General features: G+C 42.5%; 1 protein-coding gene across 1 annotated transcript in view; it reads right to left on the reverse strand.

Annotated features, from left to right (window-relative positions):
• Nucleotides 1-1,042: 1,042 nt before the first annotated feature.
• Nucleotides 1,043-15,523, reverse strand: part of cngb1a (cyclic nucleotide gated channel subunit beta 1a) — a gene marked incomplete at its 5' end in the record, with an annotated part of 29,646 nt that continues 15,165 nt past the window's right edge. Inside the window, 15 exons of the mRNA XM_079497449.1 lie at nucleotides 1,043-1,124; nucleotides 1,601-1,772; nucleotides 2,532-2,678; nucleotides 3,325-3,443; nucleotides 6,169-6,252; nucleotides 6,467-6,564; nucleotides 8,370-8,529; nucleotides 9,128-9,269; nucleotides 9,667-9,789; nucleotides 10,219-10,283; nucleotides 12,163-12,249; nucleotides 13,221-13,271; nucleotides 13,927-14,135; nucleotides 14,737-14,955; nucleotides 15,362-15,519. Coding sequence (XP_079353575.1) covers nucleotides 1,068-1,124; nucleotides 1,601-1,772; nucleotides 2,532-2,678; nucleotides 3,325-3,443; nucleotides 6,169-6,252; nucleotides 6,467-6,564; nucleotides 8,370-8,529; nucleotides 9,128-9,269; nucleotides 9,667-9,789; nucleotides 10,219-10,283; nucleotides 12,163-12,249; nucleotides 13,221-13,271; nucleotides 13,927-14,135; nucleotides 14,737-14,955; nucleotides 15,362-15,519 — 1,891 coding nt within the window. The 3' untranslated portion in view covers nucleotides 1,043-1,067. The remainder of the gene's footprint in view (nucleotides 1,125-1,600; nucleotides 1,773-2,531; nucleotides 2,679-3,324; nucleotides 3,444-6,168; nucleotides 6,253-6,466; nucleotides 6,565-8,369; nucleotides 8,530-9,127; nucleotides 9,270-9,666; nucleotides 9,790-10,218; nucleotides 10,284-12,162; nucleotides 12,250-13,220; nucleotides 13,272-13,926; nucleotides 14,136-14,736; nucleotides 14,956-15,361; nucleotides 15,520-15,523) is intronic.

Genomic DNA, 15,523 nt, shown 5'->3' on the forward strand with positions numbered 1-15,523 from the left:
CCGCGAATGAAACAAGTGTTGTGATTGGTCGGGAAAATATCGTATCCGGGGGAAATACATCTGATGGATGTTCCGGAGGATACGTCCGCCGATAGCTTCTTTGCCTTACGTTGTGACCAGGCTCTTCTTTTCGCAGATAAGTGAGCCTGGGACCGAGGCTAGGGGAGGGGGGGGGTTCAAAAAACCTTAGGTTTCGTTTTTGTCTTAATTAATTCTATAGAAAAGAATACCAGCACTCACGTAGTATCCTGGAAGGATTAAAGTTTTATTTTGTTTCCCCCCAGCAGCAAACAACAGTAAGGACGTTTCGGCCCGAGGGCCTTCTTCAGCGTCAATCTAGAGAACACTGTGTAGGTGTCACTTATAAAGAGGACCTAGGTGTCACGCACATAGCGGTCCGGGTGCAACTCAAGTTATCTCAGTTTACCTCATACAAGACATCATCATTGTGCTGTTACATAGTTTTTTCTACTACAAGAAGCATGGTATTTATTAAACAAAAAACAGTAAACAAAGAAATATATAATCACACAAAAATAACAGTGTCAATATTAAGTATATGGGATCCGTCAGGATCTACATTAAAGACAAAACCTAACCTGTGCAGGTCTCTAGGACCCCTCTATGAAGACGGACTCAGATTTTTAACATGCTAAGAACTTTATTGGCATGAGAAAACATACGTTTACATTGCCAAAGCAGAAAGAACAATACAACAATACAGCAATACAATCAAAACAAAAAAATACATTTGAAAGTCAGAATCTTCAATAGATCAATTTCTATGTACCAAGATCACTCGATGCAGGTATAGTGCAGGAATATACACAATGATTAGTCTTTAGGGTGGTTGTGTTCCATTTGATATCCTTCTCTTATCACATCAACTCACAAATCTTGCTGCTGTGTTTGCACATTGTTGTACTTCGCCCAGCAGATATGGGAGTTTTTTGTCATTGGTCATGTTTTCAAAATCTCCGTGTGTGGTTGTAATCTGTGGGAAGTATGTGTCTCTGATGTCCTGGTACAATGGACAGATGGTTAGGAAGTGTAGCTCGGTTTCCACTTCATTCATCAGTGTGAAATGGGTGCGTTTCCCGTTCTCTGTCGGGATACAGGTCTACCTATAACACACAGGTGAACAGAACTAACAATTAACACATCATTGGCTGAGACTAAACAGGACACAGGTGAAATACAATTGCAGTTACAGACTGGTGAGACAAGGCCATAGAGTATATAAAAGGATAGAGACTGAACTGGCGCGAAGCTCCGCCCCCCCAGCTATTCATGTCAGTGGAAGTTGCTCAGTGGCGTTTTGAAGCACCCGGAAGACTGCCGGAAGTACCGTCTCAGAACGTCTACTTTTGACCACCAAATTTTGGTGGTCAAATGCGGAAGTGCAACCGAGCGCTCAATGTTAAAGCCCAGCTGCACGGGGTTTCCCCACGGGTCCGCCTGTAGTCCCTCCTCCTACCACTAGGGCCCAGAGCTTCAACGTTGAATAGCCTCACTGGCCCCTTGGACAAGGCAGGTAACAACAAAATGGAGCACACAGGAAACACTATAGGAACAGAACTACAAAAATAAAGGTACACACCTCTTGTTTGTTGTAGGCTGCCTTCAGCGCGGCCCAGGTTCCCTTAATGCCCAGTTGGTTAGTGAGCTCTAGCGCTGTTATGAACATCTTGGGGGTCTCTATGGTTTGGATAACTTCAGCGCCCGCCCTAATTTCCTTCTCATCTGGCTTCTTGTCTTTCGTAATCATCTTCCTGTAGAGGGGCAGAGAGAGAGAGAGAGAGAGAGAGAGAGAGAGAGAGAGAGAGAGAGAGAGAGAGAGGGGCAGAGAGAGAGAGAGAGAGAGAGAGAGAGAGAGGGGCAGAGAGAGAGAGAGAGAGAGAGAGAGAGAGAGAGAGAGAGAGAGAGAGAGAGGGGCAGAGAGAGAGAGAGAGAGAGAGAGAGAGAGAGAGAGAGAGAGAGAGAGAGAGAGAGAGAGAGAGAGAGAGAGAGAAGGGAGACTGGAAGGTGACTCACACTAGAATACAAGCAAATCTTGAAATCTTGTGGAACAAATACATTTGAAACACATAGTTGCAAAGTAAAAGGAATAAGCATGTGTGTGTGCTACAGCAGTGGTTCCCAAAGTGGGGTCCGGGGACCCCCAGGGGTACCTGAGGGAGTTACAGGGGCTACCCATAGCTAAATGACAGTTTGGGTGTGTAACTCTGAGAGTGTACAAATGGAACCAAACGGGTCCATTTGGTTCCATTTGTACACTCTCAGAGTTACATTAACATTGATTTTACAATATAAATTGGGGGTCCAAGAGATAGAAATGACATTCAATGGGGGTCCGTAGACTAATTCATGTCAAACTGGGGGTCCTTGAAATTAAACGGGGTGAGAATCACTGCTAGAGCCGCCAAAATCTTCTCTTATGGGGGTCCTTTGCATATTTTTCGTCCCCCAGTAAAATGGCGAGTCTCAGACCACCATCCAAAGAGCATGGCGGAACTGGAGTTCCATCTCACTTGGCCTTCTGCCGGAGGAGTTTCTGGGACTCAGGATAGTGGACCAGGATCTCCGCCAGGTCTTTCTTATCCAGGATGAAGAGGTTGGCGAAGCCGTGGGCCTTCACGTTAGCCGTACGCCTGTTACCGCCGCCGCCCGCCAGCAAACTGAATCATTGGAGAAATACATCTTGTTACTAGTCTCACACAAAGCCCACCCATCCTTCAACCTCTGCCGTTGAAGTTTACCGCCTTCGGATTGCAATTAAGTGGACTGAAATGGACAGGGGGGAAAAAAATGCATTTCATCCGTTATTATTAAAACACGAAAGCATTTTATATACGTAGTAAGTAAGTAGCCTTGCCGAGCCATGAGGCCCATAGGGCAGGAGCCTATCTCCTGTTTCTGTAGCGTGAGGCAGCTTGATGTACAAGTACACCCCCTGGACATGACACTAGTATGTCGCAGGGACTTTTATCTAAGACACTTTTCATTTGCCTGACACCAGCATGCCATTCATTGCCACATGTTTGGGCGGGAACCCCTTTTGGTGTTTTAACTAAGCAATATGTTATACTTTAGCTATTGAAAAATAGCAGATCTACAAGCTCATAGCGCGCCACTCGGTGGCGCGCTATGAGCTTGTAGATCTGCTATTTTTTTTAAATCATGAAAATGCGGCACAAATCTTTGAATATATATTCTTTCAGAAGACGTTTCGAGTCAGGCCTAAATGGGTTAATTATGTGATCAGCCAATCATCAGTTGGTGTGTGACTGAGTTGTGGGAGGACAAAGGGGGAGGAACTCCAACCTGATTTCACCAAACACGGAGCCGGCCTTGATGGTCACAAACACAATCTGCAGGTCAGGACCCCCGACCACCTGCACCTCCCCTTCCTTGATGATGTACATCTCCCTGCCAATCTCCCCCTGCAGGACACATGATGAACCACACTTGTTACAGTATGCCTGCCATGCATAACCTGACTCCGCCAGATGGGGCAGCACAGAGTACACTGGGTTCCCCCCTCCTTCCCATCTGGGAACTCTCAGGCATACTTGATGCCCGGCCACAAAACGGCCTGGCCAATCAGCAGCAGGTTGCTGCTGATTGGCCAGGCCGTTTTGTGGCCGGGCATCAAGTCTACACATACGATACGATACGATACGATACGATACAACTTTATTGTCAGCTTTCACTGAAATTTGCTTTGCGTCCATGACGTCACCGTTCAAGATACAGACAGGACATACACAATACATTACACAAGGTACATTACAGTACACACATCACAGAAGCAGACAGGAACAAGAACAATAGAACATATCCTCTTGGTTTACCGATTTTGGTTTAAAAGCAGAACAGACTGATGTACAAAAGAGTTCTTTAGCCTGTTTTTCTTATATTGTGGGACTCTAAACCGCCTCATGGAGGGCAACAGTTGATATTCATCATTTAAAACATGTAAGGGGTCAGAGGAGACCCCACATAGACATCGAAGGGGCCTTTGAGCCCCTGCCCTTTTACCCATGTGTTAGACCATGAATGTAATGCAAATTCCCCCATTTCCATGCCTTATCCGAACGAACGCAGCATTCAGGAGAATTGTCTTTTCACTCTCCTGAACACGAACTCCTGAACTTGTCCTCTCTGTGTAGAAATCCATGTCGTAGCTAAAGAGTGCGGGTCGCAGTGCGACGCGTTGGGAGCTTGTCGATCCGCTATTTTCGCCAATTTTGGCCAAAAGTGAACGAAATATATCATAAGATTTTAGTCGACTATAAATCTACAGTTGATTTAGTCGTAAAAATGTATTTTGGTGGGACTTGATGCTGTCGCGACAACGTGTCGCAGCGCGACGCGTTGTGAGATTGTAGATCAGCTATTTTCGGCATGCAACTAATTGTAAAATGACGGATCTCTTGTCCCTTCCTAACAACGTCTAGTTTTTATTTGTTGACGAAATTGTCAGTATATTTAGTCTTAGTTTTAGTCATCATAGCTTAGTTTTTATTTAGTTTCCATTTAGTTTTCGTCAGTGAAAAAATACCCGTTTTCCCTTTTTTCTAAGCGTGTATATGATGATTTTTGATTATGTAGCATTACACGGAAGCGGGAATTGAACCCGGGGCTCCCACTCGCCAGACCAACACACAACCTACTGTCTAACTAACCTACGGCTGGGTCTGGGGGTTGCAATCACCCCCCCCCCCCCCAGTCTTTGAAGTGCGTCCTCGCGCTTCTCACTTCACACCGCGGACCGCTGCACACGATGTCCCTCATGTCTTTCACGCAAGGATATCACGCTCCATGTCCTGCCGACTACGCCAGATTGTAGCATTACGTGGAAGCGGGAATTGAACCCGGGCCTCCCACTCGCCAGACCAACGCGCAACCTACCGTGCCAATAGGGCTGAGCCCGATTGGCAGGGCTGTTGCGGGCTGGGTCTTGGCTGGGGGCTACACATACGTCTTTAATTAATTCATTAAAAATGGAGGACCCTAAAGGTCTCCACACACCGAGCGCGAATTCGGATTTTTAAGCGGCGTTTCTCCATCGATTTTTCCGAAAAACGCGGCCGGTGTGCAACCACCTTTACTGCATGAAAACAAGTCTCGGTTCTTATTTCTGGTTTTATCCTCGTAACCTCGTTTTTGTATTGACCTGTACCTTCCTTGGACGGCACCCATTCTGCAATCAGTTAATAACAATAACATTTTCAATCAATCAATCAATCAATCAATCAATCAATCAATCAATCAATCAATGCTGTTTTGTGCACACGACATGAATATGAAAGTAGGCCAAACATCAACGCTATGTGCACGCATGCACACACTCATGCATGCTCACAAGCACACGCATTGACATACACCCACACACACACATTGACTAACAAGTAAGACGCGCAACCGCGGGAAGCGAACGCAGCTTGTAAATTGCAATAACAACAATTAGAATAAATTACGTACTTTAAGGTTTTTTTAAGTTCTCTTTTCTTTTTCTTTTTTTTAAGTGTTTTTTTTAAAGATTTAGTATTTTTAAGTTAAGTTTTTTTTGTAGTGTGTGTATGTGTGCGTGTGTGTGCGTGTTTTCTTTTAAAGTTTACTTTAAGTTTTTTTTTAAAGTTTTTCTTTTAGTTTTTTCTTTTTAATTTTTGAGTGGTGCAACCACTCCAAGGAACAGCAATGTCCGTGTTAACCTATGTGTTAACCTATGTGTGTGACTATGTGTTAACCTATGTTTGTGACTCATGTGTGACTCATGAGTACCAGTAGGGGCGCTGTCGTGCCAGAAACAGAGAGAGAGAGATAGTGCTGCACTGTTGCCTTCTAATGAGAGAGAGGGGGGGGGGGGGGGGGTGGAAGAGGGGGAGTTGCACCACTCAGTTCACACGGGTGTGATTTTTTTCTTTAAGTTAAGTTTTTTTTAAGTTAAGTTTTGTGTCTGTCTGTCACACACAGACAGACAGACAGACAGACAGACAGACAGACAGACAGACACACACACACACACACAGACAGACAGACAGACAGACAGACAGACAGACATGTTCTGCTAGGTCTCATAGTTAGTGCTCACTGCATTCGCAATCACTCATGCACACATCCAAAACTGGGTTTTAAATGAAAGGCGGACGGTGTGATTCTTACCTTTTTACAGACAAAGTCCCCTGGCAGGTAGACCACCGACTTGAGTCTCAGGAGCATGTCGAACATCATCTGTCTGTCACAACCCTGACGGAGATGAAGAAAGAACCATGACTAACAAAATGCAAACTTCTTCTTGTTTATAGCAAAAGTGTTGTTGTTGAAAGTCAACTGTATGTGCAATTGTGTATGTACAATTGGGTGCATGGACATGTGAGTGCACATGCCTGTAGTGTGCGTGCGTGCGTGCGTGCGTGCGTGCTTGCGTGCGTGCGTGCGTGCGTGCGTGCGTCTTACAGACCTGAAACAGGGCTACTTTAGCGATAATGGCAAAGTTGACGTCTGAGGCGATGTCCATCCTCATCTTGACTGGAAGCTGGACAAGCAGCTCCAGTTCATCTGCACGACAGAGACAGCACAGACAGAGAGAGTTCCAAACTTCCAATGTCAGTTCAGTTCAGAGTTAAAAGCTGTCTAATTCTGTTCATCTTAACCCATTTAGACCTGAGGACGATTCTACAAAATGTCTCTCTATCATGAAAGTTTTCTGAAAAACCTATGTTTCCATGTCAGTGGTGCTCAACCTTTTTCATGTCAAGGACCCCCAGAATGATCTGTATTTGGCTGCGGACCCCCATCTGAAAATATGTAGCCATACTATGCTCGATAACAGGCTTGATAAGCTTAAAGCTTATTGATACCGGGTACTCAATAAGCTTGTTATCGGATTTTTTCGGGGTATCGGTTATTGAGCTCCATCCTTATCCAGGGACCCCCCAGAAGCAAAGATTTGAGTTAAAAAACGTTTGCTCTGCCTGGGCCGTGGCTCAGCGGTCCAGGCACCTTGGCTGGTAATCCGATCCCGACGGCCTTTACTGCATGACATCCCCCCATCTCTCTCCCCATTTCCTGTCAGCCTACTGTCCCTGTCTGTCCCTCCATAAAAAATAAATAAAATAAAGGCGAAAGCCACAAAAAACGTTCGCTCTGAAAGAATATACATTCCAGATTTGAGCCACATTTTCACGATTTCTCAATAATAGCAGATCTACAAGCTCATAGCGCGGCACCCTGCTATTTTTCAACAGCTAAAGTGGGTCATTATGTCTTTACTTTCTGTGTTTTATTTGTGCTCTCTCATTCGTCTGCTGGGTTGTGTCACCTTCATTGGCCTCTTTTTCTGTACAGTACTGTTTGTGAAGCATACAGTGTTTAAGAAGTGAAATGATTCATTATTGAGTTATTATGTAACAGCACTTTTTTTTAATCAATTCTGCTTATGGAACATTAAAAAAAGCATGGTTATAAAAGTCGATACAGTATGCATGCATTACAGACATAATTAATAACGCCCAGGGTTATTTAATCCATTAAATCAGGGGTTCTCAACGTTTTTGGCCGGGGACCCCCGAAAATGCTTTGGCAACGTCTCGGGACCCCCGCCCCGCCCCCTCCCGACCCCCAATAAAAATGTACTGCTACAATAACCTTAAACCATTTTGGGCGGGAACCCCTTTTGATGTTTTAAGCATTGTTATAATTTAGCTATTTAAAAATAGCAGATCTACAAGCTCATAGCGCGCCACCGAGTGGCGCGCTACGAGCTTGTAGGTCTGCTATTTTTGAAAACCGTGAAAAAAAATCTTTTTTTTTTTTTTTTTTTTTGAAAATATTTTGGGGACCCCCTAAAATAATTTGGCGACCCCCAGAGGGGTCGCGACCCACGGGTTGAGAACCCCTGCATTAAATCATAGCGCCCAGCACATTTAGCGACGGACCTTTTTGGCGCTGAACTGCGGCGACATGGACATAAGGGCTACGCTTGCATGCGGGCCCTTTGTCTAAGACAAATCTCTTCCTCGGGAGACAAATAATAAAGAACCTTGAACCTTGACCGGATGCTATCCCGGATGTGGCTGAAGTAGCTTGATGTAGCCAAAACACTCTCGATGCGATCGACAACAACGGGAAGTATGATTAATTCTAACGCGACTAGCGATGTCCCGATGTAGACGATGGGACGATGGGACGTCTAATATCGATATCGATAATCTCCGTCCTTTTGATAAATCTCCGTCCTGAGCACTGGCCGTTATTAATTGATTGAACGGAGAACTCTGTCCTTGCCGCTCAAGGTGTTAACATTTCCATCTTTATATGGTGAAGGAAAACAGATGTATCCGAGTATCTTAACGAGCTCTTACCCAGCATGCCCTGGCTCTTCCAGGTGTAGTCGTACCATGTCTTGATGCGGTTCTGGACTCGACTGGGGATCTTTTCTGAGTTCATGTACTTGATGGTGCTGTCCATGCAGGATCTGTAGTAGTTCTCCCCCGCAGTCGCCGCCCCCACCACGTCTCTCATCTGGACCCACATTTAAAGCATATCACACCACAAAAGAGTCACATTTTAACCCTGTAACACAATTTTTAACCTATGACCTTTGACCTTTAACCCTGATAAAAGTAAGTAAAATAACTGTAATATATATATTTTTTTGTGATCATTAGAATGTCTAGAACATGTTTTATTTATTATTATGAAAGATATCCCCCAAATGTAAATTATGAATTTATTATTATTATTTTAATAATTATTATAAATGTACATAATTTCCTCTGATAAGTCCTAGTAGTAAAAAGTAGTAGTAAGGTTGAAATCTCTTTGCAAGTAGAAATTAATCCGGGTTTTACAGGGTTAACCTTTTTTTCCCTCTAAAGAATATAAAGTATAATATAGTAATATGTGTGTGTGTGTGTGTGTGTGTGTGTGTGTGTGTGTGTGTGTGTGTGTGTGTGTGTGCGTGCGTGCGTGCGTGCGTGCGTGCGTGCGTGCGTGCGTGCGTGCGTGCGTGCGTGCGTGCGTGCGTGCGTGCGTGCGTGCGTGCGTTTAATGCATTCTGTAAATTAAAGCAGCGAAGCAAAGTGAAACTATATGCAGAGAGGTTTTTGGTTTGACTGACCTGACCAATCATGGTGGAGAAGGCAAAGACGCCAATAAAATAGTTGACACCCTGGAAGGTGATCTCAAACACGGTCTGAGGGTCTGGTAAGCCTCCGATGGTGATCAGAGTCTTCACGGCATAGAGGTAACAGCGGACGTAGCTGCACACACACACACACACACACACACAAAACATCCATTGATCATTGAATGCACTGTGGTAAAATTACACAATAATGTCTAGCTTTGTCTTTGTATAATCTGTATTTCTATTCGGTATATATATCTAAAAGGAAAAATGATTTCAAAATACATATATATGTATAATATATTTTTGGATGTACAATTACCTACTCAAAATATTTGAATATTTAAAGACATTCCTCCTGTATTTTCTTCTGAAATGTATTTAGTTTTCTGCATAAATCGTTGCTGTCGGGAGGAAACCTCATAACTCAATTTTTGAGGTTTTTGATTTTTTTTGGCATAGCAGAGATATATACTATTCATATATAGCACAACAATGACTAAATGTAAATAAAAGCAGTTTGTCCATACGCAAAGCCCTTGCCATCGTAGACCCATTTGGTAGAACCCAGTCCTTCCCAGTCAGAGCCATAGTAGAACAGACAGGCGTTGATGTGGAGCGAGTAGAACAGGTAGAGTGTGGTTCGGATGATCCTGAACAGGAATGACAATAATTAACAAATAAACACAAGAATCATGGATTGCAGGTAAAAATCATAAAATGTACAGTGCACGCACGCACGCACAATTGTACACATTTTTACAGTACACAAATGTACTGTAATTAATGTAGAAGGGAGTTCCAGCCGCGCCTCTAGCCTATAGCAGGCCAATCTGGTGCATCTCAGGAGCAGGACATGTATATGCGAACAAGAAGGCACTAGAGCAGCTCAGACGATTTAGGCCCTTATTTTATTAGTAACAGGGTGCAGGTAAAAAGCGAAACGTTGTCGCTTTTTACCTGCACCCTGTTATAATAAAATAAGGGCCTAAATCGTCTGAGCTGCTCCAGTGCCTTCTTGTTCGTACTGTAATTAATGTTTATGAGGTGTCGTGTGTGCAATTTGAAAATTCTTCTGCTACCTGTAGATGTAGGCCTTTTTCATCACAGATTCGACACGGTCGTTGAATTCGCCAAAGACCATATACTGGGAGGGAGACATAGTTAGCGTAGTTAGTATAGCGTTAGCATAGCGTTTTATTACATTAAATTACATTATATGACGTTTGTTTTTGTTCCAAATGTTACTAGAGTAAGAAATGGTGAAATCATCAAATATTTCAGAGAGATTTCGTTAACTCAACAAATCGAGAGGAGGACTTCAGTAGGTGTTATGACACATACAATTACATAATTAACATAATGTAATATGCTTTAAAATAGCTTTTTACCTGTGTTGCATTGAATGACATTGATGAACTACAAAATCCGATGGATTTGAACATTTTAAAATACTTTTGTCATTAAGATCTTTGCCCGGACAGTGGATGACTTTGTTTTTTCACCTACATTTTTATCCCACGACTTTGTAACCCATTTTTCACCCAGCCAGTGCCAATTGCCTAAACTTTAATCCCTTTGCCAACCTGGGGAGAGCCCCGAACTGAGCACATGCTTCCTTCAATGCATGAGGAGTTAACAGGCCGCTTCTTATCACCTGACAGGGTATAGGATGGTAGGATGTAGCGTGTGGAAGGAACTAGGCTTGGGCGATATTGATTTTTTGATATCGGTATTGATAACGTGAATAATACCGCGATAATCGGTATTATCGGTTTTATTAATAAAACATTAATATATCACACTGACGGGCTGAATTTCCCCATAGAGTGCTATTTCTTTTGGCCACTAAATGTCAGCAGGGGGCAATGTAAAAGCCTCCGGACAGTGCATTAGTGACAGTGATTAGGCAACAACATAAAGAGCTCGTCTGCTCTTGTCTGTACTGTACTGTACTGTATTCCACTGTACTGTACTGTATTCCACTGTACTGTACTCCACTGTACTGTACTGTACTCCGCTGTACTGTATGCCACTGTACTGTACTGTACTGTACTCCGCTGTACTGTACTGTACTCCGCTGTACTGTACTGTACTGTACTGTGCTGTACTCCACTGTACTGTACTCTGCTGTACTGTACTGTACTCCGCTGTACTGTACTGTACTCCGCTGTACTGTACTGTACTGTACTGTACTGTGCTGTACTCCACTGTACTGTACTCCACTGTACTGTACTCCGCTGTACTGTACTGTACTGTACTGTGCTGTACTCCACGGTAAAATGACGGTAAAATGACGATATTAGTATTATGACGGTATTCTGTATTTTTTTTTTTCATATTTACATGACGGTAAAATTACGATATTAGTATTATGACGGTATTCGGTATTATTTATATACTCCGCGATATTACCGGTATTCAGTATTATTTATATACTCCGCGATATTACCGGTATTGATTTAAAATATCGCGCTAAACGGTAATATCGGTATATTGCCCAAGCCTAGAAGGAACATGTTATTCCAACCAGTTCCTTTCCCCTCCATCAGGCGCCCTGGCAAATCTGCACGTCTCTTCCATGACACGCATACATATACAGCAGGGCTGTGAATCTTTGGGTCTCCCACGATTCGATTCGATTTCCGATTCTTGGGGTCACGATTCGATTCAAATCCAAAAACGATTTATTTCAAAAGCATTTTATCTCCAGATTCAAAACGATTTTCTATTCAAAATGATTCTCGATTCAATACATAGGATTTCATCACAATCTACTCCAGTCTTGAACTGAAGCTACAGTAACTTGAAAATGACTGAAGACATGATGTTTACTGTGATTAGGGTGAGCTTACATTTCATATCACAAACACCATGTAGTGAAAACTCCTCGATTTTTGGAAATTATGAATCGATTTTGAATCCCTATCCCTATAGCCTACTGTACCTACATACAGCACATACATACAAATGAACTGTTCTAGAACTACAACAGTTCTATAATTATGCCAACAAAAATCCCCTACCTTCAGAAGACGTGGGAATCGCCACAGACTGTTGACCCCAGTGAAGAAGTAGAATATCTCCATGGGACATAGACTTATAATATCCATCTGTAAAATTGATTTACCTTGTTAACTCAGAATTCAGAAGCACTTTATTTCCTACATTTATATTCATCATACGCACAAGGAAACTGGTGCAGGACTATCAACATAGTGCAGAAAGAACCATACAGACTCATGAGTGTCATACTCATAACATAACTAAATCTAGCTCTGCCAAATCTCTGAAAAATAGGCTACTTCAGCCCCCCAAGGGCTTGCGCAACTTATTACCTCACCTTTATAGAGCGTTGCAGTCCCGCCCCCTACCAGGGCCCAGGAAATGATTCTCCGTTCATTTTCCTCATAGACTTTTCAGAAAGTATTTATTTAAAGACGTTTACACCGCGGACAAAACCAACTCTTGTCGTGACAAATCAGGACAACAAACACAATTTTTGGGGCCGAACAAATAATTAGAAAGAAGAAAAAAACGGCAGGTTACAACACTTTTTTTGTTGTTTTTCTTCTTTGTAATTATTTGTTTGGTCCAAAATATTGTTTGTGTTGTCATGAGTTGTCACGACTCGAGTTGGCTTTGTCTGCGGCGTAACCGTCTTTAAATAAATACTTTTTGAAATGTCTATGGGAAAAATGCATTGGGAATCATTTCCTGGGCCTGGCGTCGTCATGAAAGGGGGCGGGACTGCGACGCTCTATTAGGGCATTAAGCAACTAGTCGACTAGTTTACTAGTCGACTAGTAAATCCACTAGTCGACCTTGTTGGTACTAGTTGACTAGTTGATATGAAGAGAAAAAAAAGATATATATTTTTTTATTTTTTCCCGATTTTGTAGGCCTCAAGATCAGGTAGATTATAGTTATAGTCACCAATGTACACAGTTTTTAAATGTACAAATATGTATTAATATATTATACATAATAGCTAGTTAAACAACTAGTCGACTAGTAAACTAGTCAACTAGTAAAAATGACTAGAAGTGAATGCCCTAACCTGTATATCTGTTTCTTATCTTACCTTGAATCTTTCAGTTGACAGGTAGTGCTCATACATTTCCTTTTTATCAATCTGAAATGTAAGAAGATTCACAAGGTTTTATACGTGTGACTGACGCAGGATCATGTGTTTACTGTATTATGTAACTCAGTTAAAATGTTCCACTCAGTAGTTTACCGTTTATATTTTATTGGTTTAATATTACACTTTTATACTTAAAAGTATTTACTTGTATATGTTGTGTTTATGTTAAGATTTCCAATTGGTAAAGAGAAAAACTAAATACTATGAATTGGTACACTAAAGAGGAACCCTAGTTCAACTTACAATTCTTAAGTCTAAATTAATAATAATAATAATAATAATAATAATAATAATAATAATAATAATAATAATAATAATAATAATAATAATAATAATAATAATAATAATAATAATAATAATATCTCAAACTTATATAGCGGTTTTCTGAGTACCCAAAGACGCTTTACATGGGGGGGCAGGGGTAACAACAAAAATAAACACTAAGAGCTAAAAACATTAACACAGTGAAAAGAGTTGCATGAGGAAAGCAATGCATGGGGAAAGCAATGTTGAAGAGGTGTGTTTTGAGGCTGGTTTTGAAGGTTAGGGAGGGCATTCCACAGGGTTGGGGCAGCAAAGGCAAAGGCTCTGTATTACATTTAGTGATATATATATTAAAAAAAAGTAAGACAATTTAACTGACCACAATGTCTCCACCACGGACAAACTGGATCCTGGGCTGGAATAGGACAACGTCTATGATGTAGATGAGGTCACAGGTGTAGTCTATGATCAGCCATATGTAGAGGTTTTCTGGGGTCTGGTAGGGGAAGGCGTAGCGCACAGGGATCAACCACACGTTCCAGTTCCACGCACATACCACCAGGAACAGCCAGCACACGTACATTAGGTCTATGGAAAACAAAAGAAGATTTTGGTCAAGTTCCTGTTTCAAGTCAGCTCAGTTTAGCGGTAAATGGTAAATGGTGCATTTATATAGCACCTTTATCCAAGGCGCTTTACAGAGATTGTGCATTACATTCACCCATTCATACACCGATGGCAGCGGAAACCATGCAAGGCACCAACTAGCACATCGGGAGCAATTAGTGGTTCAGTGTCTTGCTCAAGGACACTTCGACAGTAACTCTGGGGGAGCCCGGGTTTGAACTGGCAACCTTACGGTTACCATCCAGACACTCTACCCCTGAGCCACCGCCGCCGCTCAGTACAGTTCCAGTTTCAATTCAATTCAATTCAATTCAATTCAATTCAATTCAATTCAATTCAATTCAATTCAATTCAATTCAATTCAATTCAATTCAATTCAATTCAATTCAATTCAATTCAATTCTCAGCTCAGCTCAGCTCAGCTCAGCTCAGCTCAGCTCAGCTCAGCTCAGGTAAACTCAATTCTGTTACATTAAATTCAGCTCAGCTTCAAAAGTTCACAAAAGCAATGTTCAGTTCTGTTCAGATCTGTTCGGCTATATTCCGTTTCGACTCCACATACCTGTAAACGGGTCAATGTTTGCAGGAAAGCGATAATCCACAATAGTTTGGAGCCAGCCGGGCAGCTTGGGCATCTTGGGCACTTTGAATGGTAATTTGATTGGGTGTCCAAAGACCACCAAGGGTTTCTCTTCCTCCTCCTCCACTGCGTCAGCCACTTCCTCCTTCTTCTCCTCCGGTGGGGGAGGCGGGGGAGGAGGCGCAGCGGCGGCTTTGGCGACTGCGGAGATACAAACGTAAATGTTCAGTTTGGATTGGCTGCTTTAACCCATTTAGGCCTGACGTCGAAATAAAAAGGTTGGCATCACATATGTAAAAGTAAAAGCTAGTAAAAGTAAAAGCTCTGAAAGAATATATATTCCAACTTTGCGCCACCTTTTCACGATTTTTCAAAAATAGCTGACCTACAAGCTCGTAGCGCGGCACTCAAGCTTGTAGATCTGCTATTTTTCAATAGCTAAAGTATAATATAATCCTTTAAAACACCAACACCTCCTCAAAAAACCTCCCTTCAATAAAGTCAGTCAGTCATGTACTGTACTGTACTGTACTGTACTGTACTGTACTGTACTGTACTGTACTGTACTGTACTGTACTGTACTGTACTGTACTGTACTGTACTGTACCTTCGGCTTCATCTTCAGAATCATCAGGGTCCTCCAGCCTCTCTACGTGGCGCCCTGTCCTGGCTTTAAACAGCTTGAGCAGCACAGCGATGTGCTCGTCCAGCTTGGCGCTGCCCGTGACGGGCTCTGATGGTGGCCTGGCCTCTAATGCTGATGGTCTGT

Source organism: Electrona antarctica (assembly GCF_951216825.1).
Source record: "Electrona antarctica genome assembly, chromosome: 3".
NCBI lineage: Eukaryota > Metazoa > Chordata > Actinopteri > Myctophiformes > Myctophidae > Electrona > Electrona antarctica.